At 33.4% G+C, this 27720-nt stretch overlaps 1 protein-coding gene across 2 annotated transcripts in view; it reads right to left on the bottom strand.

The window, feature by feature from the left end:
* Positions 1 to 27720, bottom strand: part of LOC115879843 (choline transporter-like protein 1) — an 86875-nt gene that overhangs the window by 37473 nt on the left and 21682 nt on the right. For both annotated transcript variants that reach the window (XM_030896838.1, XM_030896839.1), the window contains exons 2-7: positions 18382 to 18447; positions 17681 to 17809; positions 12033 to 12175; positions 10670 to 10741; positions 10462 to 10613; positions 563 to 671 (exon numbers count right to left, since the gene is read on the bottom strand). In XM_030896838.1, coding sequence (XP_030752698.1) covers positions 563 to 671; positions 10462 to 10613; positions 10670 to 10741; positions 12033 to 12175; positions 17681 to 17809; positions 18382 to 18417 — 641 coding nt within the window. In that variant the 5' untranslated portion in view covers positions 18418 to 18447. The remainder of the gene's footprint in view (positions 1 to 562; positions 672 to 10461; positions 10614 to 10669; positions 10742 to 12032; positions 12176 to 17680; positions 17810 to 18381; positions 18448 to 27720) is intronic.

Below are 27720 nucleotides of genomic sequence, written 5' to 3'. Positions count from 1 at the left end.
GATGCATCTTAACCTTTAAACGCAAATATCTTGAAAATCGTTCACCATTTCGAACTAAACGAAAGGCACCTTTTTACGTAAAACAGTCCTAGCTTTTTGCCACTTTTGTTGAAATTACTATATCTATAAGGATAAAAGAAGTACCACAAGTAGTACTGTTTACCCTAATGGAAAGTACCCTTTCAGTGCTGTTACGGACTTTTACACTATCGCCATTCGCTTTGGCATTAAAATGTGTGTAAGAGTAAGAGCAACAAATTTCAAGAAAACCATTTTACCAATTTTAACCTTTCAAGGGTTGTAACTTCTACGGGAAGCATTTTATGGCATATGTTCATAGGAACTTTTTGTTTTATTTTTATCTGTAGAATCACACACCGAAGTTAGATAATATACACTATTTTTTTGACATCCTGCATATCTAAAATATTAATATGTAAAGTTATATGATAAATGTGATCGATATCATTTCTAAGGTAAAATTGCCACCGGTTTATTTTTGGATGATATGGTATTATTGTCACAAAACTCAACATATTTCAAAAATAAATAAACAACTTACCAAAACGCTACTGAAGCTATGATAAAAGCTGAATAGCATATTATTATGATTGACCATACTAAACAGGCTGTGGCATGACGGAATAAAAATAACATGCCCATGGACACCACTGAAACATACAATAAAAGTTGTTTAAATCGGAAATACCTATTACAATATGTATTAATTGTGCCTGTCAATTTCATTGAGGGCTAAGGGATAAATAATATAAGAGTATTACACAGAGTGGTCCGAATTGTATTCGGGAAACTTCGCATATGCATATTCTGTAGATGAAAATAAGTAAAAGAAGTTCGTATAACTTTATATTCTAAAATGCTTCGTTTAGGAAATACAGGGTGTAGTATTTTTACTTCTTTTATCTGAATCATTTTTGAACTATAGTCGATATTTGGATGAAAATTAGTGTCTGGATGTTTTTTGACATAAGATATTTGATTTCGATGTTAATATGGCTCTTACTTGTAGGGAGGGCCACCTACATGTTTTTTAACTGTTTCGAATAGTACTATCTCTTCGTCCGTACCTGTATAAAACTACTGAGTGGAAAAATATAAATGTCCGTCATCCTTTATCGTATTAACGCATAATGAGTATGTGGCTTAAAAAGCATATAGCTTTTTTATGGTAATGCCAATCGAAAATTTTATATCTAACGTGACCTAGAACGCAACGAATGAACGAAGACAAGTATCGTCCATAAAATATCTAGCCTTCGACGCTGGCGACCCAAAAACTGAAATTTTGGCGAAGATCGAACAGGCCAAACGTACTTTTGCTTCCAAGAAAACCTCTTCTCCAGCCGAGATCTAAGCCTCGAACTGCGCATACGTATGCTGCGTTGCTACATCTTTCCAGTATTCCTCTACGGCTCTGAGAGTTGAAAGCTCAATCAGACATTAGAAAATCGCATTAACGCTTTTGAGATGTACTTGTATCGTCGTACGCTCCGTATTATCGCCTATCCCTGCAACGTGTTGGAGTTGAAGCCCAGTTAGAGACAACTAGATAACCGGTCCATGTTTATTTCACGTAAGTTCGTCTGTTAGGCCGACACTGGCGCAACAGCGCAACTCCAAAATTCCGAATATCGATTAGCCCTTGTAGAATGTAGAATGAGTAAGAGGGGGGTTAATCACTGCGACTTTAAAGATCTATTGTACCCCCCTTCCTTGAGTCATCGCACAATCTATAACCCATCATACCCCTGTTGTAGAGAAGACAGGGAATTTCCCATCCTCCTTTGACAACAGTTCTTCCTCCGAAGTTACACACCCTCCCACGGTTGGAGTTTGGCCCTCCGTGCCGCCCTTCACAGTCGAGGAGCTTGCCTCCGGCTGAGGAACCCGTGAGGTGGAGGATCTGTCTCCACCATTTTCTCCACCTCTTTAACTTGGTCTCTCCTTAGACCTGATACCGGTGTTGTCCCGTATCTGTAATAGAGGATATGTCCCTCTTTCTCTATTGCCTCCTTGGATTTGAGATCAATTCCTATTGTGAGGATCGATTAGCCCTTACTCTGAGGATTAGCCAATTGTCGAACGGGAGCGCAAACGAAAGCCGTAAGAAGTTGGACGGAGCCGTACGAATGAACAGCTGGTGCTAGCGTCTAGTCTCTTATTGGTTTAGTGGGTCTAGTTATCCGATCAATAATTCAAAATCCAGGCCTGCGCACTACGCTTGAGCAAAGCTAACTGAGCGACTTATACAAGTTCCTTCAGAAGATTTATATACCCACTTCACCGGCTTGGCTTCACAGAATGCAGTTTGGAGTCAATATGGTTACTTTATAAATATATGTGCGTGTATCCTCTATGCGTATTTCCATAATATACCATGTAGAGAGTAGTGATGGGAATACCGGCTCCACGTGAGTCGCGTTAAAATAGCCACCGTTCCAGAAAAATACCGCGAGAAAATACCGCGATTTTGTAACCGAGGTTCCGACTTCCAAAGTGTTGCGGTCCTCGCTAAAAATATATCTAACTTATCCATATTTGTAGATTAAGCAGAAAGTAGTCTCGACTGTCTAGCGAGAAAGAAAATCTAGGATAAAACCAAACCCCACTAGTTCCTAGATTTTGTAGATTAATGTAACTTTTATCCGCCACTCATTTTCCAAATATCGAGTTTATAATTGTGTATAGCCAATCTATCTCATGTTTAGAAAAACGATGACATTCCTTGTTATTTTTTTACTTTTATCAATTTTCGTTTAAATAAAAGGACGGGTCATATTTATGTGTATTGCAATATAATATATTTAATGTTAAAATCAAGAACAAAGTCCAAACCACTGTCAAAAAAAATTGAATTGTTTATTGGTCTAACCTAACCGTAAAAATAGATATAAACAATAAAACTTATGTAAATGTATAAAAGCAAATAAAATATTTTTATGTTATTTTATTTGCCTTTGCGTTTCATCTTTCAAACAACACTATTTTATACCATGCCTTGTAGATACCAAAAATCGCTATTTCGACAGTAACGTAGCGACGGGAGCATCAACGCCAATAGTAACCGACCACTCATTTTCCAAATATATGTAAATGTATATTTGACCGACGAAATCGCGACAGGCAAAACCGAAACCCTAGAAGCGCTCCAGCGACTGCTGGAACGAAGTACGTGGCCGCCGAGGTCGAGGGTCGATAATCAGTTACAGCAGTTACTTCTGTTCGCGACAGGGAACTAAAACTCTAGGAGCGCGACGCCTGGAGCGAAGTAGGTCGCCGCCGAGGTCGAGCGTCGATGCCCAGTTACAGTAGTTAGTTCTGTTCGCGACAGGGAACTACAACTCTAGGAGCGCGACGGCTGGAGCGAAGACGTCCCGATCGAGATCGCGCCGCGCTATGGACATACCAGTTCCAGATACTACTCTTGGCGACCGACGAAATTGCGACGGCTGGAGCTAAACACGTCGCTATGTGGTTACTACGGTTCGGGCTAACTTCAAGTGCGATTATAAATAATTTATTTGCAAATTATAAATAATTTATAATTTTGTCGTCATTATGATCGTCGTTCTTAAGTAACAGGTTCCTGATTCGTTGTGGAGGGCGACACGACGTTACAAAAAAATACCGCTCCAAAATCGCGTTACTCAAATACCGACACATCACTAGTAGAGAGCATAAGGTTTCTAAGCCCCGCTCCCAAGCTTATTTCAGCACTGAAGATGTCTCTAACGAGGTATAGAATGGAATAGGAGAATGCGCTAAATGCGGTATAGTATGGTGTCGGCTTCTCAGCGTTACAACATGATATAAGCCACATGTGAGCATTCTTAGGCTAGGCGCAAATTGAGTCGCATGTATCGCATGATCTGGAGGTCCTCAAATTAGGACGCAGTTTTTCAGTGACAACCTAACCTAACCAACCAACTTTAGTTCAGAAGAAGAATCAGACGATGCCGAAGTAGAAATTTTACTATATTCAATAATAAAAAAACAAGCACGCGAACGCGAGGCACACGACGCGCGCAAGACTGTGTCTGAACTACAGAGACGGGCCCTGGTCAGGTTACGGGGGCCGCGCCACGCTGCACTGTGTAGCCAATTTGCGCTGTCCCATTTATTTCTGTTGTTTACAAAAATTCGCGTCGTGCCAGGTCATGTCACACGCGATAGACGCGACTCGATTTGCGCTTAGCCTTAGTCACTTCTTGCATTTTGCAATAAATTGCGAATTGTAAATAAGCATCAGAACGGTTGAGTAATGTACGAGAGATTAAGTTAAAAAAAATATAAAACCTGAACTAAAATGTTCGATATGAATAGTGACTGACTTCACAAGAGTCAACAGCTGGCTATTGACCAAACAACAGTGCTGTAAGTAACTAAAGCTACATTTGTCGGGCCTCAAGAATTTAGGGAAGACAGTTTTGAAGCCCGTTGTTGAAAAAACAAATATGGAAAATATACTAGGTTTTTTACCAGGTTCTTTCTAGGTTCAGAAAACTTTAACATAAAAATATAAAAGTAATCAGGATGCTAGAAATATTGACACGGTTTAATAAAAGGTGAATTATATTGACACAGAGCAGCAGTTTAAAAACATGTCTTACAAATACTACAATAAACTGTAAAAAAGTATATTAAAGTACAACCAAGAGCTTTATTTACAAAAAAAGAAATACTGAACACCATCAAGGAAAGAAAATGCAATACCTGGGTCATGCGATAGATACTATATATGTCTCATAATAGAGGGCAAAGTGCCCAAGGGAAAAGATCATTTTGATCTTTATTAATGATTTACCGGAGGTATGTGGAGATAGAAGTATTGTAATGTTTGCTGATGACGCCAGTTATATGGTTTCGGAGGAAAATATTGATTGAGCAGTTTCAATGACACAACATATGCTTACTAAATTTATAATTGGTTTTACACTAACAAACTGTTCTTTAAACGCACAAAAACTAGCTTTGTTATATTTACACCCTCTACTGTACCATAAATGAATCACATTTAATTAAAAGTAAACGGTAAAATCGATAAACAAGAACAGCATGTTAAATTTTTGGGTGTATACTTGGACAATAAGCTTTCTTGGGATGTTCACATAAATGAACTATGTAGAAAAATAACATCAGTTTCTTATGCTATATATAGATTAAAACAGGTGGCAGTCATGGAAGTTATTAGTTCATATTATTATGCCCAATTCTATAGCCGTGTAAAATATGGAATAGTTTTTGGGCAATTCATCGCACATACTGCGAGTGTTTAGGGTTCAGAAGCGGATAATAAGGACAATTGCTGGTGTGAGTAGAGCATCTACCTGTCGATCCTTTTTTAAAAAATTTCGTGTGTTGACTGTGCCGTCTTTATATATCTTTGAAGTATTGATGTTTGTCAGGAATAATTTTGCAAAATTTTCTCAGAATAAGCAGTTTCATGATTATTCAACTCGACGCCGCACAGTGTGAAATTTACGGGTTGTAGCTGGAAAAAAATATTTCAGCGACTCTTTTAATGAAATATTAGTCTTTTTCGTTTTTATATAAGAAATTTTATCAAGGCAAGGTAGACCATGCACCAAAATAATCGTAGTAGGGCATATACAGGGTCTCTCATAATGTTTGGTACATATATGGGAAACTTTTTACTATATTATCAGTGATTCATAAAATGTTATTTTTAATAAAAAAATTTGTTGATTAGAGAATAGTTCTGAGGTTAGTAACTACGGAGTTTAATATACGGAGTGTCTAAAATTTACAAAATGTGGCGTTGCCGAACCAAAAATACATAATCTATAAGAAAGGCAAATAAGAAAGTACTATATACAAACAAAATACACTATAAAATGTTTGTGGGTCAAACCGATTTGGAAAAACTATCTAAATCGGAGAAAATCATACAATCAAAGAAAATAAAATAATCAATTGTTGGTTTCTCGACGAACCTTACCGCACAAAGAGACTCTATTTGAGGTTTTTCTTTCATTTTTTACTCTTGCTAATACAGATAATCGAAATTCTCCTCTTAACCAATCAGAATTTTTAGATAAGAAGATATGTTTATGCTTATTTGCCTTTTTCCGTTTGATCTCGATTTTCTGACAAAACGTCCTGGCCGCAACTCTTATATTTTCTTTGACAGCTCTTGAAAGATTACTAGAATCAAAGCGTTCCAATATAAAATTCACCACAGCGCTTCGCCGCTTCTTTGGAGTGTTAGAAGTACAAACCTCATATACATCCTGACGAGTGAAGCGCGCAGCCATCTTAAAAAATATATATGTATAGCTAAAGCGCACCTAAACGCAGCTAATTTTTTATGTCGTATGCTATAAAAAGTGGCCTTTCAAGAAATGACAAAGTTATCGTGGTATTATGTGGTATTATGTAACAAAAACATATTTAAAGTAGCTAAATTACAATTTTTCATAGGTAACTGTAGGTACTTCTTTAACATTTCTTTTCAGTCAAACTATATAGCAGAAATATTTTTAAAAAATGATAGTTTACTACGTAGGCCTAATATAAAAATAATATCAATGTAGTCATTCCGTGAAAGTAAACACTTCTCACTAAAACGCCTGCAAAATTTGACTAAACGGGCTAGATATTTTAGATGATTTTATCGTTTTGTCCGAAAGATAAAGTAATGAGCATTTTTAAATAATAAGCTTGATTTTAAAAATAAACATATGTTTTTTTATTGATGAATGGACATTCCTTGAATAAATTTTACAATAACTTAGGACCTGGGATAAAGTTGGCAAATCGAATTAATTCCACCTAGAACGTCAAAATTTCACACTGTGCGCCGCAGTGACTTGATATATCCAATACATTCTTTAACAGCAGTGGAAAGTAATGTGTATTACGTTGGTGTGAAATTGTACAATGGCTTACCTCTTACAATTAGGGAAATATCTGAGCCACAGTTATTTAAAAGCAAGTTGTGGAATTTTTTGGTTGACAGAGTTTTCTATAGTCTGGAGGAATACCACGCTTACAGCGGAGAACTTTAGCGTGTTTTTTTTTTCTTTTTTTTTCCATATATGTGTATTTTTAATATAAATATTGTCGTGAAAAATTTAGTAAGTATTAGATATTATATGTAATGTTTTTGTAGACTTGATCTATACATGTAAAACATGTCTTAAGGATTTAATAAATTATAAATTATCAGTAGGAAGACGCCAGAACTCATGGCTAAAAGATTTAAGGAGATTGTTTGAACGCTCGTCTGCGGAAATCTTCCGGGTTGCAGTTTCCAGAGCCACAATTGCCATTTGGATCACCAAGCTTCGGCAAGAGAGGGCGTGATAAGAAGAGCTTTATCCAGAACTTATGGATCGCGCTCGCAAAAAGAAGCGAACAGACTAAAAACGAAAAAAATGGTGCTACAAAGGACATTTTAATGCTTTAATCTAAACATTGCACTATAACAGTATTATTTTTCTTTAAGTGTCAAAAGTCATAAATAAATGTTATTGTTGATATTTCGTTTGTTTTATATTTGTAGTCATTTGTAGATATAGATATTATATTATCTTTGATACTCTTTTACATAAATGAATATTACTGGTTTATGCTTTGAATAAGAAGACTAAGGAAGGAGCATATCAAAAATCTTAGGTACACCGCGATGGGCCTCAAATATGGCCGACTTAAATTCCGGTTTATCAGTGTCGTTCTAATTTTATTTAAAAAATGTAAAACTATGATGTAGGGTAAACGTGGGGTAGACTCAATAATTTGTTGTTTTATTTTACGTTGTGAATAAATGTTGGTAGTTATTAAAATTGTTATAAAAATATATAATTCTAATAAAAATAGATAAGTTATAATAAGTATTTAACACAAACATCCGATACGCTACTGAAGCAGGTAAGTCAAATTAACGTGATCTAAATTCTTTTGACATCTAATCTTTGACAAGTAATAAATAAAAGCTAAAATGCAAGAAAAATATATAATTTAGTTAATTTAAGTGAATTTCATAAATGATCGGTTTACTACACGTATGTATATTATATAGTCACTTACTAGCGAAAAGTTGTTCCATTATTTCACTCAATTTTTGCCGAGATCTACCGCACGCTACACAACCAACTATTTTAGAGTCTTTTTTGATCAATCGCGATAGTGTCACTGTTAATTTAAGTTCTGCCACAATTTCCATTTGCTTTTATGGTGCTTTTTCCGCCCACCATGCATGAATACATGGATAGCATTATGCTCCTTCCTTAGTCTTCTTATTCAAAGGGTTTATGCTATAAAATCTTACGCTAGTAATGCGACTACGAACTATACCAAATATACCGTGAGAGACATCTTCACTGCTGAACTAAGACTGGGGGTGGGCGGGACTTTGGGACCTTATGCTCCCTACATGGTATATTATCGAAATACGCAAATGAGGTGTTCAGGTGGATGGGCAAAGATAAAGAGTTATCAGCCCCTATCAACAGTTAAGAAAAGGAAGTTAGATTAGCCACATCATGAGGGGTGAACTATACGAGGTACTCCTAGTCATATCAGTGAGGAGATCAGTGGGAAAAAGGCAAAACTCCTGGCTTAAGGATCTGCGTCGTTGGTTCGGAAGAACATCTACTGAAACTTTTAGAGGTGCAGTTTCACGCACTAGAATTTTAGAATTTAGAATGAGTGGGAGGGGGGTTAATCACTTCGACCTTACAGATCCATTGTGTCCCCCTTTCTTGAATCATAACTCATCATACAGTCACAGGGCTTTGACAAAAGCCAGTATCTGGGACGGTTTTATAGAGGGTAGTTCTCCATCTCCAATATCAGTCGTACCAAAATTCATGGCACGAATGGTTGTCGTCTCGGCGCACTCAGTGATGAGGTGTGTACTGGTGTTTCACCATCTTCCCCACAGAATCTGCATTCGCCGTTTCTTCTTAGTTTCAATCTAATGAGGTGTTCATTGAGGAGACAGTGTCCTGTTAAAACCCCGTGACAATCCGAAGATTGTTCTTACTCAGACCCAGGAAGATCTGTGATTTTTCTTGATCATAAGCCCTCAGAAACTTCTTCGAGTGTCCTAGACCATTGCAAGATTTCCATTCCAGGTTGCGGATGGAATCTTCCAAGTTCTTGAGTTCCGCCTTGAGTTGGTTACCACTTGGAAAGCAGAACGGTTCTGGTCCAGTTAGTGGAGTGTTCGCTCCTTTCCTAGCTAGATTATTTGCTTTTTCATTGCCTTCTATCCCTTGGTGAGCAGGCACCCAGTGTAGGAGGACTTTGTTTTCTTTGCCTAATTTATTCAGCTTCTATGCATTCTTTGACCAATTTCGAATTGATTGATACTGAGTTGATCGCCTTTAACGCTGCTTGACTATCAGATAAGATGGCTATTTCTTGCTTCCGATAGTTCCTATCTAAGATAAGTTGTACGCATCACTCTTTGATAGTGTAGATTTCTGCCTGTAGGGATACTAGGTAAGTGCCCATTGGTTCGGAGTACTAGCTCGGCCCAAACACTCCGATCCCTGTCTCGGTATTGGTTTTGAAGCATCAGTATACAAGTTATGGTATGGTCTTTAACTGCTGGGCAAGCGTTTCGCTCTTCCAATCCTTCTTATTGCTCAATACATTGACATGTTTGTCAAAGTTGTACGTTCTTGGCATATCGTCCACTGGGAGTTGCAGAAGTGGTATTTCCTTTTTGAGGGTGTTCCAAGCCCAGATCTAACAATTCTCCCAGTACTAATTCCGTTAGTGACCATTCTAATCATTGTCGCATTGGCATATCTACCAATGACAATGTGCAGTGGTGTTAGATCTAGAATGACCTCCATTGCTGCTGTTGGACAGGTTCTCATGGCTCCTGTGATGCAAACACATGCTAGTCTCTGGACTTTGCATAGGTTTAGCCTTGCCGTCCGTTGCTCTAGTTTTGTGTACCAGGCAACTGCTCCATAAGTAATCATGGGTCTTACTATCATGGTATACATCCAGCGCAAAATGTTAGGGGAGCAGCCCCATCTATTTCCGGGTTATTCCAGGGTTATTCCCAGGTATTTGACTTCCTGTGTTGGCAGTATTTCCTTTCCATCTAGTTGGATTCTTTTCAAGTTTTTCAGACTTCGCCTTCTGGTGAATGGCACTATCGCGGTTTTGTCTGAGTTGATACTCAGCCCGACAGTCCTACACCATCTCTCAGTGATACGGAGTCCTCTTTGGATAATATCACACAAGGTGCCTTCATGTTTCCCCCGAGCGATCATGACTATGTCATCTGCATACCCAATGCAGTGTATTCCCGCTAGAGTTAATTCATCTAGTAGTTCATCCACCACCAAGCTCCACAGCAAAGGGGAGGTGGAGCACGCACTATCATAGCCAGTTGGATCGCCAACCTCCGAGGGGAGACGGCGACCTAAGAAGAAGTACGGAAAATCTGATACTTACATATAGATAATAAAGCACAAATAATCGTTTGCCATACCACACTGTTCAGATATACTGGCAGATCTGGTTGAATTTGGCTACTCGAAACACCGTTAGTTACAGAAGAATCCGAATTTGATGTAGAACTTACACATACTCCGTTGACCGGTTTACTAAAAAAAAACGTAATTAGTGTAAAGTTTCATAGTTGATAAATATTAGTACTTACGTGCCACTGGGACATTCCGCAACACAGTTTCTAGGAGAATGGATATCATGGCCATTAGTGTAATGTAAATATCTGTAAAAATATATCACATTAAAAGAATCATATTCTACTTTAAATAATGAAAAACTTTTCATTATTAAAGTTAAAATTTAAACATGTATTAAATGATTTCTTATAATTTCATAGAGGGATATTTTGAGATAGATAACTTTCGCATTCCAGGCAAAACTAAAATTTCCTAAAGTCTTACAAAAAACAGTAATTTTCAGTCACTAATGTTTCTAAAGATCCCAAGCAGACCAGAACAAACAGTCACTTATATCATATCGCCAAAAAAATGGCGTCAATTAAACATACCTTGCTTAGGAAATACAAGATATTGAATAATTGTACTGACAAGGAAGGAAAGCACGGGTAACATTTCTGATATATTTGCTGTTGCGAAATGCAATATTTCAGATATAAAAAGACGAAAATAAAAATAAGGAATTTTGTGGTGAAATCATACTAAGGTACAAAATAAAAAAATAATTATAAATGAACTTAAGGAGAAAAAGAATTTGTGTTGGCTGAAATGTAGCCAGAAACAAACTGAAGAAAATAAATAAACTTATCAAGGAAGCAGTGGGAACAAAAATAATCAAACCTAGCCAAAACAAATGGCGACTTAAAATGTAAAAATGAAACTTAACGATGCTGTCAAATCCTTCTCACAAAACTTTCACATGGTTGAAGAAAACGATGTTTCTATGCAAGATATTTTGCTTTTGAAAAGACTAAAAGAGAAGGCTGTTGAGGCAGCAAACTCGATAAATATGCAGATAAAAATCGTTTCATTTTTTAAAAAACCTTCCAATTATATATAAATTTCACATTTGTTCATATTTTTATGTAAGTATTTAATGTGTATTAAGATGCATATTAACCTAATACGGAATAGGTATTGCTTTACATATTTTCTAATTTTAACTAAGTAAATTAAAATAGGAACCAAAGTTATTTTATGCCCAATGTCTATATACAAAATATTATTTTTTATATCAGAAAAAATAAAAAAAGTTATAGGGGAAAACCACTCTTGAGAAACACCCTACATATCACGGTCCTAGTTCTAGTTTACAAAATAACAATCGCAGCAAAATCGTAAATCGCAACTATAGTAATATTGGTTGCCTAAATTGAAACTCGCAAATAAAAAAATAGCAGTCGCAGTTTCTTATGAGAGCCGATTGAATCGCAGAGTGAGATTTGTTGCTCATTTCTAAATTATACTGTATATCTAAGAAGATATTTTTAAAAGGTGCAGGATATTAATAAAAATATTGGGTTCACACCTGTATAACAGTACAAAAAAAATACTTACGGTAAGTTAGTCATATCTTTTCCGGAGCAAGAAATTCCATCAAATTTTTCATTTTTCATGCCACAAACATTACCACACTGATCGTAGCCCACCATTATTCTTTTAATATTTGAATGATACAAGGTATATCCCATAAAAGGTATCTAAAATAAAAAAAAATAAACGCCTAGTACAAATATTTTGTTAATTTTAAGTAAGGGTATATAGAAAACATTAAATATTTAATTCCAAAAATGAATGCGACGTTTTCAATTTAATTAACAATAATAATCCGGTTTATTTAACAATTCCGCTTATTTATCAATATATTTATTCAAAAACAATGTTCATGTTTAATTATTGGATAATTATATGTTTCACTTAGGCGTTACTGAATTATATAAAAAAATATAGGGTGAATAACGATTAACGATGGTAGGTTAGACGTTTATGGAGAACCGATTACAGTTGAGGGTTGGAACCTTTGGTGTTACACAGCAAAATAAAACACTAAATCACCACAATACACCAAAACAATTTTACTTTTACACTGGACGCGCACTTCGCTAACCATGGTAGCATCATCAGCAGATGATTATAAACTAAAGTACAATCTACAAGTTGAGCGTTTATATGGCTAATTTATTCATGAGCAGGTTTGAAGTGGAGGCTAAGAATCAGTTTGAGTATTTTCCAAAAGTATGGTTTAGGTATGTGGATGATATTCTTGCTGTTTTTGAGACACATTCAGACACCATAGATGTACAGTGTGTCCCATTTTGGTTGAAATCATAGGGTATCTCCGTTATTAGTGAAGATAGAAGGGTGCGGTTTGCACAAACCTGTCCCACTTTTTCGTCAAACGGAAGATGCTGCAAACAAAATGTTCATAGCCCTCTTCATTTCTGAGCTACAGGGTCTTTTCGAAAATTTTGCAATTTGGGACACCCCCTGTATCTCTGTTATTGTTAAAGGTATCGAGAAGGCAAAATCTGCTTATTGTAGAACTTTTTTACGTAGAATACAGTTATGTTTTTTCAAATGGAACACCCTGTATATTTATAAATCATATGATCTGTTTTGCTATGAGCTTCTCAAAAATATATATCACTCTATATTTATTTTCACTATTTACTGCAATATTTAAAATAATATATCATTTTCTGATTAGTAGGCCATGATAAATAACAAAAAATCAAAATGGTATTTACTAAAATAGTCATACACATATTAAAATTTATTTGGGATTGATATAAATTACTTTTGAAATAACTGTTACCACTGAAACTGTGAATATATTTTTCTTTTTTTTTTATAACGGGATGGGTTTGCAAATATCTAAATCTTGAATTATTAAAACATTTTTCAGGTGTTCGACATGTTGTAGTGCCTACGATATATTTCGTATTTCAAAAATTCCCAAAATCATAAATCGAGAACGGCGAAATCCGGGAATCGAGGAGGCTATCAATATGCGTTCATTGGTTCCATTGGTTGCATTCATTGATATGAAAAATAATAACTTAACAGTATTCTAATATTTCCATAGTTATGAGGGTGAATGTTCCCCATCTTGCTGAAAGTATATTTCACGTAAATTAGCTAAAGGAATATCTAAAATTTCCGATACGATAGATAGATTATTCTTATGTATACACGTATTCCAAGATTTACAAATAGCGGTAGAGAGTTAAGTTTCCCTAATATATAAAGAATTTATTAGCACCTCCCAAAATAAAACAAGAGACAGATAGCAGTATACTTTTAATAATTCTTTAGTTTCTTTTATTATCAATCATGGCCTACTAATAAATATGATGTTTTAATAAAAACTTTTAAATATTGCAGTAAATAGTGAAAATAAATATAGAGTAATATATATTTTTGAGAAGCTTATGGCAAGACAGATCATGATTTATAAATATATAGGGTGTTCCATTTAAAAAAACATAACTTTAGTTCATATTTTAAAAAATATTTTTTTTGTAGAAAAACAGACGCCACTGTATTCTACGTAAAAAGTTCTACAATAAACAATTTTCACCTTCTCGATAGCTTTAACAATAACAGAGATACAGGAGGTGTCCCAAATTGCAAAACTTTCAAAAAGACCCTGTAGCTCGGAAACGAAGAGGACTATGAAAATTTTGTTTACGGCATCTTCCGTTTGACAAAAAAGTGAGACAGGTTTGTGCAAACCGCACCCTTCTATCTTCACTAATAACGGAGATACCGTATGATTTCAACCAAAATGGGACACCCTGTACAGCACGTGCCGAGTTTGGTTCCAATCGACCCATAATTAAGAAAAATCCTGATGATTTCGTCCCTTTAAAGGAATCGATCGATTCGAAACCTTAAAGGCCCCAGCCTGTAGCCCATTCCCAATCCCCAATTATGCCAAAATCGACCCACATTTTTCTTCAATAACAAATCGTTAGACCCACCCTGATGAAGATGTAAACGAAACGTCGCGTCGTATCCAAAATTTTTCCTCTCGCGTCTAATGTGTATACGGCCTTCAATTTTTACTCCCATCGCGCGTAAAGAAGTTCCACTTCAAAAGCTCCCATATTTTTCCTCTTTTAAGGTGGATATTGACTTGAGCCGACCGCTGTAATGTAACGCTTGTTCGCTGCTCGCGACGAGCGTTTAGTTCGGAGTCGAAACGCGAAAATCTCGTTTCTAATGCTCGACTCACTGTGTATTATTTTAGCTTTTAAAAAATGTCGGATCTAAAAATTGGGACGTTTATTCAAACCTTTTAGCTACGGTAATCGCAAAACAGTTTCCGATGCACGTGATCAGCTTTCAGTGACAAGCGATGGCGACAGCGCTGCCAGATTGTGATGGATTTATGAGATGAATCTTAACGTAAAATTGGGAAACAATGTATTTATTACATAATTTTTTAAGATTTTTACGTTTTATTTTTAATTTAATAATTAATATTTTAGTAATTAATTGATTTATTTGTTTTATAGCTTATTCTACTTATTACATATTGCCAAAAACTAGTTCGTTATGAAGATTATTCTAAGCGTTATTATGGATTATGTTTCATTTATTGATGTACATCTTACAACACCACATGTGGTAATAACAAGTAACAGGAAATGCACAATGTATAATGGTGTTTACCAATCAACTTACTTCTCTGACTGCAGTCAATAATAAAGGATATTTATTGTTACGTTCTCGTTCAAAATAGTTTATCAGGGAAGCTACAAGCTTTTTGCTTTGACTGCTTAAATGCTTCAGCATATTTTCAACCCACAATTTCAAGAAATGCAATACAAAAACTCGAAAACTTAGTTCTTAAAAGAACTATTTGTGCTTAAAAGTACAATTTTTAAAAAAAGACAATGAAAATAGCCAAAAAACGAGAATTACTCGCAAAGATTTAACAACAACACGATATTATACAACATAATGACTGACATGATAATTGTCAAATAATAAACGACAACGTTGCTGAACATGGAGCAATGCGACCAATATAGCGATAATAAAATTTGGTTTAAACTAATTTTTGCAGCTTTAATCTAAATAAAATATCTGTTACAATCATTTGTTCTATAAATTAAAACGAAGGGCTGCTCGGTATCAAAATTATACAACAAATTTAAACATTATTGCCAAAATTTCAACTAGTCAGGTTTAATAGGCTTTAGTGTCAATTTCGATATGATTGATGACGTGCATCGGAAAATGTTTTGCGATTACCGTATTTATTTATATTTCTTGCAATTAATAGAGTCATGTTTAACCACAATTAAAACCACTGTATCTACTAGAAATATGGTTGGAATACGGACTTTAAACACTGACTTGTAACAATCAAAGAGATTCGCTAAAAATCTGAGCCGCTCGGTTCGCCGATTATTTCCGGGCATTGTCTAGCGAATCCTCGTGTTACAAAACGTTACATTACAACGCTCGTGTCAAGTCAATCTCTGCCTTAAATATTAGCGATGGGAACTATCGAATGAATTAGACTATCGAATGGTTAATGAATGAATGATTTCAACTATCGAATGGTTTTATTCGAATAAAATCATTCATTCATTTGTATACTAAAGCATATGTGACAACCTCGCCGTGCGACTAAATGGTTATCGTTGAGCCACGACTATCGAATGCTTTTGATAAATGAAATTTAGTATTCGTTTGATTATTATTACTACTATTTTTGCGTTTATTAAAATAGTTAAAATACTAAAATAGTAGTTAATTTTGAATTTTATTTATTGACGATTGTGTGCATGTGCAGGTGGTCAAAATTTTTCCGAAAATTTGTGTGGTCTTCCATAGTCCGATCTTTCAATTATTTAATTTTATATGGTATATGGTCTATTTTTTAATGGGAAATTTTGAGAAGTAGCAATTTTTAAGAGAGATGAGATGAACTTACAATTAATTTTAAAAATACATATTTGTATTTTAGATGTTTTAATAATATGAATTAGTTGAACTTAATAATCATATTTAAGTAATGTGGTTAAGTAAATGGGGTAATCGAACTCAAACTATGGGGTGAGAAAATTAAAATGAAAGTTTTACAGGTGCCAATTTTAAAAAAAAGTTAACGATTTTGTATTTTGTTTATGCTAATTCTCTTACATGTAGTTTTTTGCGAAGAAATATTTCATTTATTTTTTAAAGTAAATGCCAGTAAAAGTAAATATAATTTTTAAATAGAAATATGAAGCACCTAATATAAATAATTTTGATTTCTAATTTTTTATTTATATTTTCGTTCCATTACACTGCATGATTAGAAAATTAATAAATGTTTATATTTCATGATTTTAAAATTTGTTGTTAATATAACAAATTAGTTCTGTAATTATTATTATTCAATAAACCAACGTTGCCAAAAAATTTAGAGACTATATTATTTTTAAATAGGATCTAATATAAATAATTTTGACATCTAATTTGTTGTTTATATTTTGCTAATACTTAAAAAAAATATTTATATTAAATCATTTTAAATTTTGTTGTTAATAGGTATAACAAATTATTACTGTTATTATTATTTATTAAACCAGTCTTTGCTTAAAAACATTAAAAATCATTTTCTTACATCCAAAATAACAAGTATTATTGCAGTGTAACAACAGGATATTAATAAAAAAAAATTCAGAATATATAGACATACTATCCCTAACTAACTAAAGCCAAACAATAATATTCTTTGCTAATATCAACTAATACCAAAATATGGCAACAGCGCCCTTCATAATGTATTTTCTGTGTAAATACTAGCACCTCAATAAAAAAAATAATGTGTCGTTATCTATATCTGACTCCGCAAAAAATCAAAGATGCCGGCTTCTTTCATAGCATTGCCACCGACCGCTGTCGGGTTTGGAAACCTACGTCGCCGGGCGACAACTAAAATTCAGTTAATATTTTTTATAATCGATCCTGACGAATAAATGAATTTCATAAATGAATGAATTTTATAAATGAATGGTTTTTGCTGCCGAATTACTAGAATACAATATTTCAAGGCAGATGACGGATCTATTCGATAATTTTTATTCGAATAGTTTTCAACGAATGTTTTCTTACTAACTATCGAATTATTCGAATGAATTGCAACTATCGAATGTTTCGATAGTATTCATTCGATAGTTCCCACTACTATTAAATATACTTACGAACACGAGCACAAAAATTCCAAGCGTAATAAGCCATCCAAAATTCGTCCTTGTCCTGTTTTCAGATTTTTCAGGAATTTCAATTGAATCCAGTGGGACCGAGGATGGTAACTTTTTAAATGCTACCAGCTATAGAAAAGACAATTTATTAGCTATCTTTACATTTCCTATACATTCGTTCCAAATTACATTAAAACCAACTTTAGCTATATTTTTTTGCGAAAAATTATATCCCCTAACAAGAAAAACAGTTTTTCATAATTATTTTTTAAAACTTCAAAACTAAAATAAAAGACATTTAGGTAAAATAGATAGAGACGGACAGAAAATGATTTACCTCTTCTTTTCCAATTCTCTATGCAATTTATATTGAAATTTTCAATATTGTATCACTTTCTAAAAAAAACGTTATCTTGTCTGACATTACATGGTCAACCATTTTTCATAAAATTTGTATTGAAGTTAATATGATCTTAAAAAGAGTATTAAGACTTCGAATATCTTTAGAAGCACTATTTATGAGATACAAAACTACTCTAATGGATAAAGTTTGTCTTTTTCAAGCTACAATATTCTTTTACCGTTAAATAATAAATATATTGATATAAGTAATTCGGAACGCCATGTAAGCTAAAAACGTCAATAAATATATAGTAAAATTAGATAAATTGTTAAATTATAGGAAACTACGGAAATATTACCTCTTGAGGCTGCAATAGACTACTTCCTAACCCCATATTTAAGGCGCGTCAATATTTACCAGATTTCTGAAAAAAAAAATAAAGATTATACAGGAAACAACAAGTAGTAAATATCGTAATTAAAATAAAAAAATTGTATGCAAAACAAAAAAAAAACATTACCTATTACATATGAAGAGTAAGGGAAAAAAACGACGATGTTCTTTTTATAGGAATTTTTAAGTAATCAGCTGTTGAGAATAGAAAGTCCTAAACACATGCTAAATTGTAATTGAATATAACAAGCGATATCCAAATAATAACGCATCCCCAGTAATATTTTTTGTATCTTAATGTATAACATAATATTTGGCAACAAATCAGTTTCCCTGTAAAAGTCAGTTTTGTGACATCTTCTATTTTTTCTCCTTACCCTTCACATACCGGGTGCCTCACAAAAGTGGCTCACTCCTACAACTTTTTTATTTTTTCAGTTAAAAAAACGAGATTTGGTATGTTAGTATATGATATAAATTAGGATTGAGTGACGTATTCACTTGTTTCTAGTCACTTTATCGGAAATGACTACAACTTTTGATTTTTAAATGGCACCCTCGGTATTTTTTTACTTGATTCGATAGAAAATGACATTCTGAATAGGATGACATATCATATGTCAATTTTGACATTTTTGCATATGGTTTATTTGAAATTATACCTTGCGGTTTGTAACGAAAATTTGACTCGAAATACCAAGTGTGTGGTATCAAATTATTCGTAAAAAAATGCTTTTCCAAATATGCTAATGAGCCAGCCTCGTTCCATTTGAAAAAATTGAGATATGATTAAAAATACGATTTGAGCATTTTCTAACCGGTCAGGACAAGACACTAAAAACATTAGACGATCAAATCTATTTTTCCATTGCTCCTTGATCAAGAATTAGTATTTTTAGCATAGCCATGGCACTCTAGATTGAATTTTAAAATACAATTTTTATTAAGCGAGAATGTCAAAAGTTGACATATGATATGTCATTCTATTCAGAATGTTATTTTCTATCGAATAAAGTAAAAAAATACCAAGGGTGCCATTTAAAAATCAAAAGTTGTAGTCATTTCCGGTGAAACAGGAAGCGACCAAAAAGAGTTGAATACGTCAATAAATCCTAATTTATGTCATATACTAACATACCAAATCTCGTTTTTTTATCTGAAAAAATAAAAAAGTTATAGGGGTGAGCCACTTTTGAGACGCACCCGGTATATCATAAGAAATAAATTTTGATTAGGTGTGTTTGTAGCCGGCTTTAAGAATAAACGATTGATACCATACGATCTAAAAAAATCGGCGTCAAAGACGGCTTGGAAATGAAGATCGCTGTGATTTTGAATATATTGAATTATATGGGGATTGTCATAGATCTTCATGTCAAGGCCACGCCGCACAGTGCTTCGAACATACGGCTCTAGAGGACAAAAATGCAAAACTTCTCTTTTATTGTAGGCAATTTATTCAAACTAGGTTTATTTGACACAAATGATGAGTACTCTCATTGTACTAAATGATGATGTTCTTAGTCCCACGTTTATGAAAAAAAATCTTCTAATTAATAAAAATATGGGAGCTGTGTTTCATCTAAAGAAATAATAATTTATAGTATGAAAACGGTGTAAGTATTAAATAAATCCCTGTGATAAAAAAGAATTGGAATAACATTAGAACATGATTCCTACAATATAAGCCAATATAAGATAAAAATATTTTTCTTTAATGAAAAAGAAACATTAATGCTATATTTAATTAAAAAAAAACTGAAGATACTATAAATTTACTTCAGGACAACAAAATGCATAGATCGTAACTACTCTGATTCAGAGGAATCACTGCTGACAGAATCTTCCAAATTTATAGTATCCAAATCACAGGTAGATGAAATATCCTCACATATATGATATTTCTGTAAATCAGTTTCTAATATGTTACTTTTTCGCGTTGTTACTGTTCTTTTTGTTGGTATGAGGGGTTCGGATGTTAATAGTTACCTCTTTAATAGACCATATCAATATATTATTTTTTCGTTTTCTTGGGTATGAAGTTTTATAATAAATTGAAAGATGGAAACTTTTTATGCGACGTTTCGCTCCAAAATAGTGGGCTTTTTTCAGGCTCAAATGGTCTCATTTGACTGGAAGGTTCATCAATATCTAATAAGAACACATTTTTTGAAATACAAATAATTTTGAGTTCTTGTCCTTATGATCAAGCCAAGTATTAACCAGATCGGCATTGCTTGTCAATTTTACTCCATCTGAAAAGTATTATAAAATAAAGTTCGTCGCAAGCAGACGCAGGTGAACTATACAAAAATTAAAAGTGTATGGATATGACAACAAAAATATTCAATAAATACGATATGTTTTGATATGTTTTTTTTAAATGCCTTTTTGAAGTTTGAAAACGTAAAATTTTTATACCCATTTAAGGTTCATTATAAAAAATAAATAAAAACTAAACAATAACGAACTTGTTTAGAAATAAATTTAAAGTACATACCTTGTTTAACAATATCCATAGTGGCTTTCAATTAAGTACGTACTAACTCGTTTACGTTTAACTCCATATACAGAACTACTATGAATGTTATTCTTTTCATTGATATAAGATAATGATCGCAAAATTTATTATAACAAAAAAACGCTGTTTATGAAAAATAATATACAGTATGGTTGAACATTGCTATAAGTATAAAATTACATATTCAGATATTAGTAAATTTTAACTTTTTTTTCGATTTTTGTCCATGGGACGAAGCACTGTGCGCCGTTTTTCTTTTCGCTCTTACGGTAAATATAAATATGAGGAGATGATAAAAACATACTTCTTCATTTAAAAAAATGTCGTTTTATAAACTAAAAGAGATGCACTTAAAGAAGCATTATTGAGTAAAAAATGTGCAATAAAAAATGTGTTTTTAATTAGGTATAACATGGAAACTTATCGATATTTGCATGGAATCGAAATAGTCAATACATCTCATAATTGACAAAAATTAAACATGTTGACTGGATATAGTTATTAGTTTGAAATAATAAATTTGAAATATTTTTTGTGCCAAACAGCGCTTTCAGATGGAGCGGAGCGTCCGCTCGGACAGTCCGTCGTGTTTTTTCAAGATAGCCGTCGGACGAAATCATCCGGACGGAGCATACGCGACCCATGTGAAATCTATATTTCTATACTAATATACAGGGTGTTTCAAAACAAATGCGAAAAACTTCAGGGGGTGATTCCTTGTTCAAAATAAAGGGTAGTTTGCTTCATAAACGTTGGGTCAAAAGTCAACCATTAGGGAGATATTGCGGTACAAAGATGGCGGAAAAATAATGTTTTTATTTTTTATCTTGAAAACGAAAAGAGATAGACTAATAAAATTTTATGGAAGCATTACTGTTATGAAAACACACTTTCTGGTAATTTTTTCACTTTTTTAAAATGAGTGGAAGGGGTTGAAATAAATTACCCCTATCATTCTTGTTAACGAAATTTAAAGAAAAATCTTATCAAATACATGCACAAAAATTAATTTGGATAGTTTAGTTTGTTTAGAAACTTTTTTATCTCTTGTATTTATTTTGATAAAACTCACCGATTTGAAATTAAAAAATAAAATGTAAAGCATTACATGTCAGGACAAAAAACATTTTCTGATAAAGAATCTAGTGGGCTGCTGTAATTTTTTAGGAAAAAATCTAGTCGGCCGCTGTTACTTTAGGATGTTCCTAATATTATTTTATTTGACATTACTCTACTGCAATACGTTATTATCTAGATGATTATTATTATCGTTATTATCACTAGATTGTTCATCTAAAAATGTTTTTTGTCCTGACATGTAATGCTTTACATTTTATTTTTTAATTTCCAATCGGTGAGTTTTATCAAAAAAACACAAGAGGTAAAAAAGTTTCTAAACAAACTAAACTATCCAGCAGCCCACTAGATTCTTTATCAGAAAATGTTTTTTGTGTGACATGTAATGCTTTACATTTTATTTTTTAATTTCAAATCGGTGAGTTTTATCAAAAAAATACAAGAGATAAAAAAGTTTCTAAACAAACTAAACTATCCAAATTATTTTTTTTGCATGTGTTTGATAAGATTTTCTTTAAATTTCGTTAACAAGAATGAAGGGGTAGTTTATTTCAACCCCTTCCACTCATTTTAAAAAAGTAAAAAATTACCTGAAAGTGTGTTTTCATAACAGTAATGCTTCCATAAAATTTCATTAGTCTATCTCTTTCGTTTTCAAGATAAAAAATAAAAACATTATTTTTCCGCCATCTTTGTACCGCGATATCTCCCTAATGGTTGACTTTTGACCCAACGTTTATAAAGCAAACTACTCTTTATTTTGAACAAGGAATCACCCCCTAAAGTTTTTCGCATTTGTTTTGAAACACCCTGTATAAAATCCTTAAGTGACTGACATACTGATTAATCACGATCCTGCTCAAACCACTCAACGTAAGAAGCTCAATTTTAGCGTACAGGTTGGTTCTAGGGTGTAGAGGTTCGATAAGAAGGGATTTTTCGAAATTCCAGTTCCAAGAGGGTGAAACCACCCCTCAAATATTACAATATTTTTTATTTAAAAAACGGTCAAGTTTCCGAAAAAACGCTTAAACACGGATATTTTATTTTGTTTTTTTACATATTTTAAGATTTTTTAAAAATGTATACAGGGTGTTTCGAAAAATCTTGTCATTGATTAATTACGATCCTGCTTAAAGCACTTGACGTGAAAAGCTGATTTTTGGAAAACAGATTGACTTTAGGATGTAGAGGTTCGATAAGAAGGGATTTTTCGAAACTCGAATTCTAAGGGGGTGAAACTATCCCTCAAATATTAAAATATTTTTTATTATAAAACCGGTGAGTTTTTCGGAAAAACTCTTAAACACGTATATTTTATTTTGTTTAAATGTATACAGGGTGTTTCAGAAAATATGACCATTGAGTAATCACGATTCTGCTTAAATATTTGTTATTTAAAAAACGGTTAGTCTTTCGGGAAAACGCTTGGACGAGCATAATTTATTTGGTTTTTTTACATATTTTGAAAATTTTAAAAAATCATACAGGGTGTTCCAAAAAGTTGGGTCATTTCTTAACCACGATTCTGCTTCAACTGCTTGACGTAAAAAGCTTATTTTTGGGAAACGGATTTTTCGAAAGTCAAATTCCAACAAGATGAAACTACCCCTCAAATATTACCAAGTTATATAATAATATCGCCATATTGTTTTTTCTCATGCTGACATAAATGTGACAAAATTTTATCCAGTTTGTATGTTAATGGAAATTCTTGCTTTGCTTTGTCATCACTATTACAAATGATTAACTCGACGCGAACGAAGTCGCTGGTACACGCTAGTTGTTTATATAAATTCACGGTACTTGCTCGAAGTCGCGGACGGTCTGCTCCATCTGAAAGCGCTGAAAGATTCAACAAAAACTGTTTTATCGTACTTTTTTTTCCTAGAAAAATTCATGATTAGCTAAAAAAATAAAAACTTCCCAAATTTAGTTTCCCAGTCAAATAACTATCTAGTCAACATGTTTACTTTTTGTCAATAATTACATGCACTGACTATTTCCATTCCAAATATCTTGAAAACGATTGCTCGTAGCGATTTTTATCAAGAGACATTTTTTACGCAAGAAGTTACGGAAGTGTATATTTAATTACTGAGTAGCTTTATCCAGGTACGGACGAACAGTTATTACTCTTCAAATTAGTTAAAAGATATGTAGGTCGCTCCCAGGGGCGGATACAGGAATTTATTTTAGGGGGGGGGGCAAAATAAAAAGTAATGTAGAATATGCTTTTTAGGGCGTCATTTTTAATCCAAAATCGACCCAATTTATAGATTTTACGGGGGGGGGCACCATGGCCCCCTCTGTATCCGCCACTGGTCGCTCCCCCTACAAGTAGGAGACATATTGACATAGAAATTATATTTCTCATGCCAAAAAACACACAGACGCCAATTTTCATCCAAATATCTACATTAGTTAAATTAATTAGAAAAAAAACAGAATAAAAATGAAACACATTCTACACCCTGCCTCCGAAATGAAGCACTTTAGTACTTAGGACATATATTTATACAAACTTTTTTATTTATTTTTATCTGCAGAATATGCTGCCGAAGTTTCCCGAATATAATTCGGACCAACCCGTATATTACACAAATTATAATTAATTTTAAAGAAAACACCATTTTTCTATAGGAGATCAGACAAAAACTAATATCGGTGTCTGGAGCTCAATTTTTCGGTTCAAAAATATGATGGTGAAAACCGCATATCGATATCTGTTACCGTTTCGGAGTTACGGGTGTTGTTTTCCAAAAATGTGCATTTTAACAAATCGCTGTAAACTTTCTTTACTATGGAAAATTTTATATTTCTATTGAAAACATTTTCCATAGCACCTTTTACGTAGAATTTAATGGTTTAAGTATATTTTTTTTAAATTAAATAAATGAAGAGTTATCAACGAAAAAATTTATGTTTTTATTTGGGGACCCCTCTATATTTTTATTTACTGAAAACAATTTAAAATTTACCTTTTTCCAAAAATATAGCACACTTGATATTTGTTATAATCCCCTTCGAAATACAGAATTTTTTAAAAAGTTCGCCCACTTTTAACTAGTAGGCTTGGGACCCCTTATTGATGATATTTCCTTAATGGAACTCGAAACTATATTTTTCCAGCAAGACGACGCACCGCCTCTGAACGTGAAGTTATCAGCAAATTTTTTTTTTTTCAATTTCAAGAATAATTCAATAGCTAACCAAGATCCCAAGCCGTTGGCCATCGAGGCCCCCTGACTTAGTGCCCATGGAATCTAATCCTATGGATATATTTGCGGAGAACTAAAGGTTCCTTATTCTTCCGTCATAATTTTAACAAGAATTTAAGAAATACTTAGCAGTTATGACAGGGCATCTTTCACCCCACTGAGTAATGAATTCGCGTGAAATGTTCAAAAACTGCACCGTCTCTCCATAACACAAGACGGTTAATATGGTTTGAACACCTGTAGCAAAAATCTCATGTCTTAGTTTGTTTATTTATTTTTATTGTTATTAAAATATAGTTTAAATGTTGTTGATATTGGTTAAATATATTTTTAAATGTAATAAAATTCTTGCATCTCTCATAGCAAATATTATTTTCGTTTTAATTTGTGCTCACAAGCTAGAATTTTTTTGCTTTACAGCCGGTTCCGTTTTCAAAGCCTACTTAATTTAAAGCGCTGCGAATTTTTATATACTTTATATCTCGAAGAGGAATCGAGCAAAATAATTCAAGTGTTATATTTTTTGGAAAGGTAATTTAAATTATTTTCAATAAATTAAAAATATACAGGGGGTCCATATAAAAATTTCAAATTTTCTGTTTGATAATCTTAAATTATTCATTTAAAAAAAAATTATACTTAAACCATTATTAAATTTCTACGGTAAAAAAGGTGCTTTGGAAATGTTTGCATAAAAATACAAAATTTCCCATAGCCAAAAAAGTTACAGGCGATTTGTTAAAAATGCATATTTTTGAAAAACACCCCCGTAACTCCGAAACGGTAACAGATATTGAGGTGCGGTTTTCACCATCGTGTTTTTGATGAAAATTGAGCTCCAGACACTGATATTAGTTTTCGTCTATCTCCTATAGAAAAGGGTGTTTCCATTTAAAAGCGTCGAATTTGACCCACCCTGTACATAGTATGTATGATGCATATGCATAAACAAGTAATAAATAGAATAGATTAAAAGTAGTTAGTTTGGATCTATAGTTCTTGCTTTTGGTAATTTGACTTTGTTCCACTTTGATCTCTCAACTTATGCTTTATATTTCTTATGAACCGAAATGATGAATTATTTATATGTGGGAACTATTTTTAGTGTATTATAATAAGAAATATTTTTGTAAACACACTTGAATTCTGTTATTTTTGGTTGGCCACAGACATAAACATCGATAAGACAAGTAACCAACATTTCAAAATTGATAAAACCACATACAGGGTGGCGCATCTCATTCCCCTCGGTTGATTATACTGTTGCGAGCCGGTGTGGACTCGACCTAACCTCACAATATGGCCCGCCCTCGGATGACCTTAACATCGCATAGACACCGCAATGACTCATTCGTTCGAAAAGAATCGAGACCCACTAGAATGGACGCGTACATACGAGAACATTCGAAACCTCTCTATGCGCCTAAACGATCTTTGGACTATTTTAGATTTCTTTTACCTGTCGGTATAAAAGCCAGCGGCAGTGGCCTAGAGAGGGCAGTTATAATATACCAGTGCAGTTGACGCGCTAAAAATTCAAAAATAAATCTATAGTTATTTAAATCGTTTGTAAAATTGATTCTATACAGTTTTTCATCGTATATTATTTTTTTTTAAAATATTTTTTAGTGTTTAATAAATAGTGTTTAAATAAATTAGTGACTTTATTCACACGGAACCGACGAAAAAACGTAACAATTGGAGTCAGGTGTGGCGTGTGTGATGGACTAGAAAAATAAAAAGACTAACAATGGCTCCGAAAAATGTTTGAAAAGACTTGAAAGTGTCCGGAACTAAAATCAATATTAATGAGAAAGAGAGAGAGTGCTTAGACAGATGGAAAAAAAAGCATTTTGCAAGTTAGACTGAGAGACGTTTTGAATGAGGAAGGTGAGGATCCGGACACATTTTGCTTTGAATTCAAAGGTGACCTTGACTTAGCTCAGACTGCCTACAAAATTAGAGAAGGAACAGATTGAATGATAAAATGGAAACAGAGAATTCCTCAAATGAATGAGAACAACTTGAAACAATTTGAAATTAGTAAATTCAAATATTGCTTTGGAAGTTAATTTAGAGAGAAAATCAGTGATAAAACTTAAATATCTTTGGGGCAACTCTGATAGCAGAAAATTCTAAAGACATGCAGGCCAGCTTTAATAATAACACCGAATATTGTGAGCAAAGATGACAGAAAATTTGACCAGGGAATTAGAAGAAAAGATTAAATAAAAAAAAAAAAAAAAAAAAAAAAAAATTAATAAAACACAAATTGAAGGACGATGTAAATATAGAAAAATCGGAAAAATTTTAAACAAGAAAAAGAACAAGGCCAATTTCACCAAAATGTCAAAAAACATCGGAGGCACCCGAACATATTCGAACTATTTATTAAGCCTCCACGTAATTGACGGACCTTGAGACGAGCAGAAGACAAGCCCAGTCCCGAGCCGCAAGACATGAGCATATCTTATGCGGCAATGTG

The sequence above is a fragment of the Sitophilus oryzae genome, unplaced genomic scaffold, assembly GCF_002938485.1.
Source record: "Sitophilus oryzae breed Bouriz unplaced genomic scaffold, Soryzae_2.0 scaffold_158_pilon_pilon, whole genome shotgun sequence".
NCBI classification, from domain to species: domain Eukaryota; kingdom Metazoa; phylum Arthropoda; class Insecta; order Coleoptera; family Curculionidae; genus Sitophilus; species Sitophilus oryzae.
This window is presented reverse-complemented; position numbering and strand designations above follow the sequence as displayed.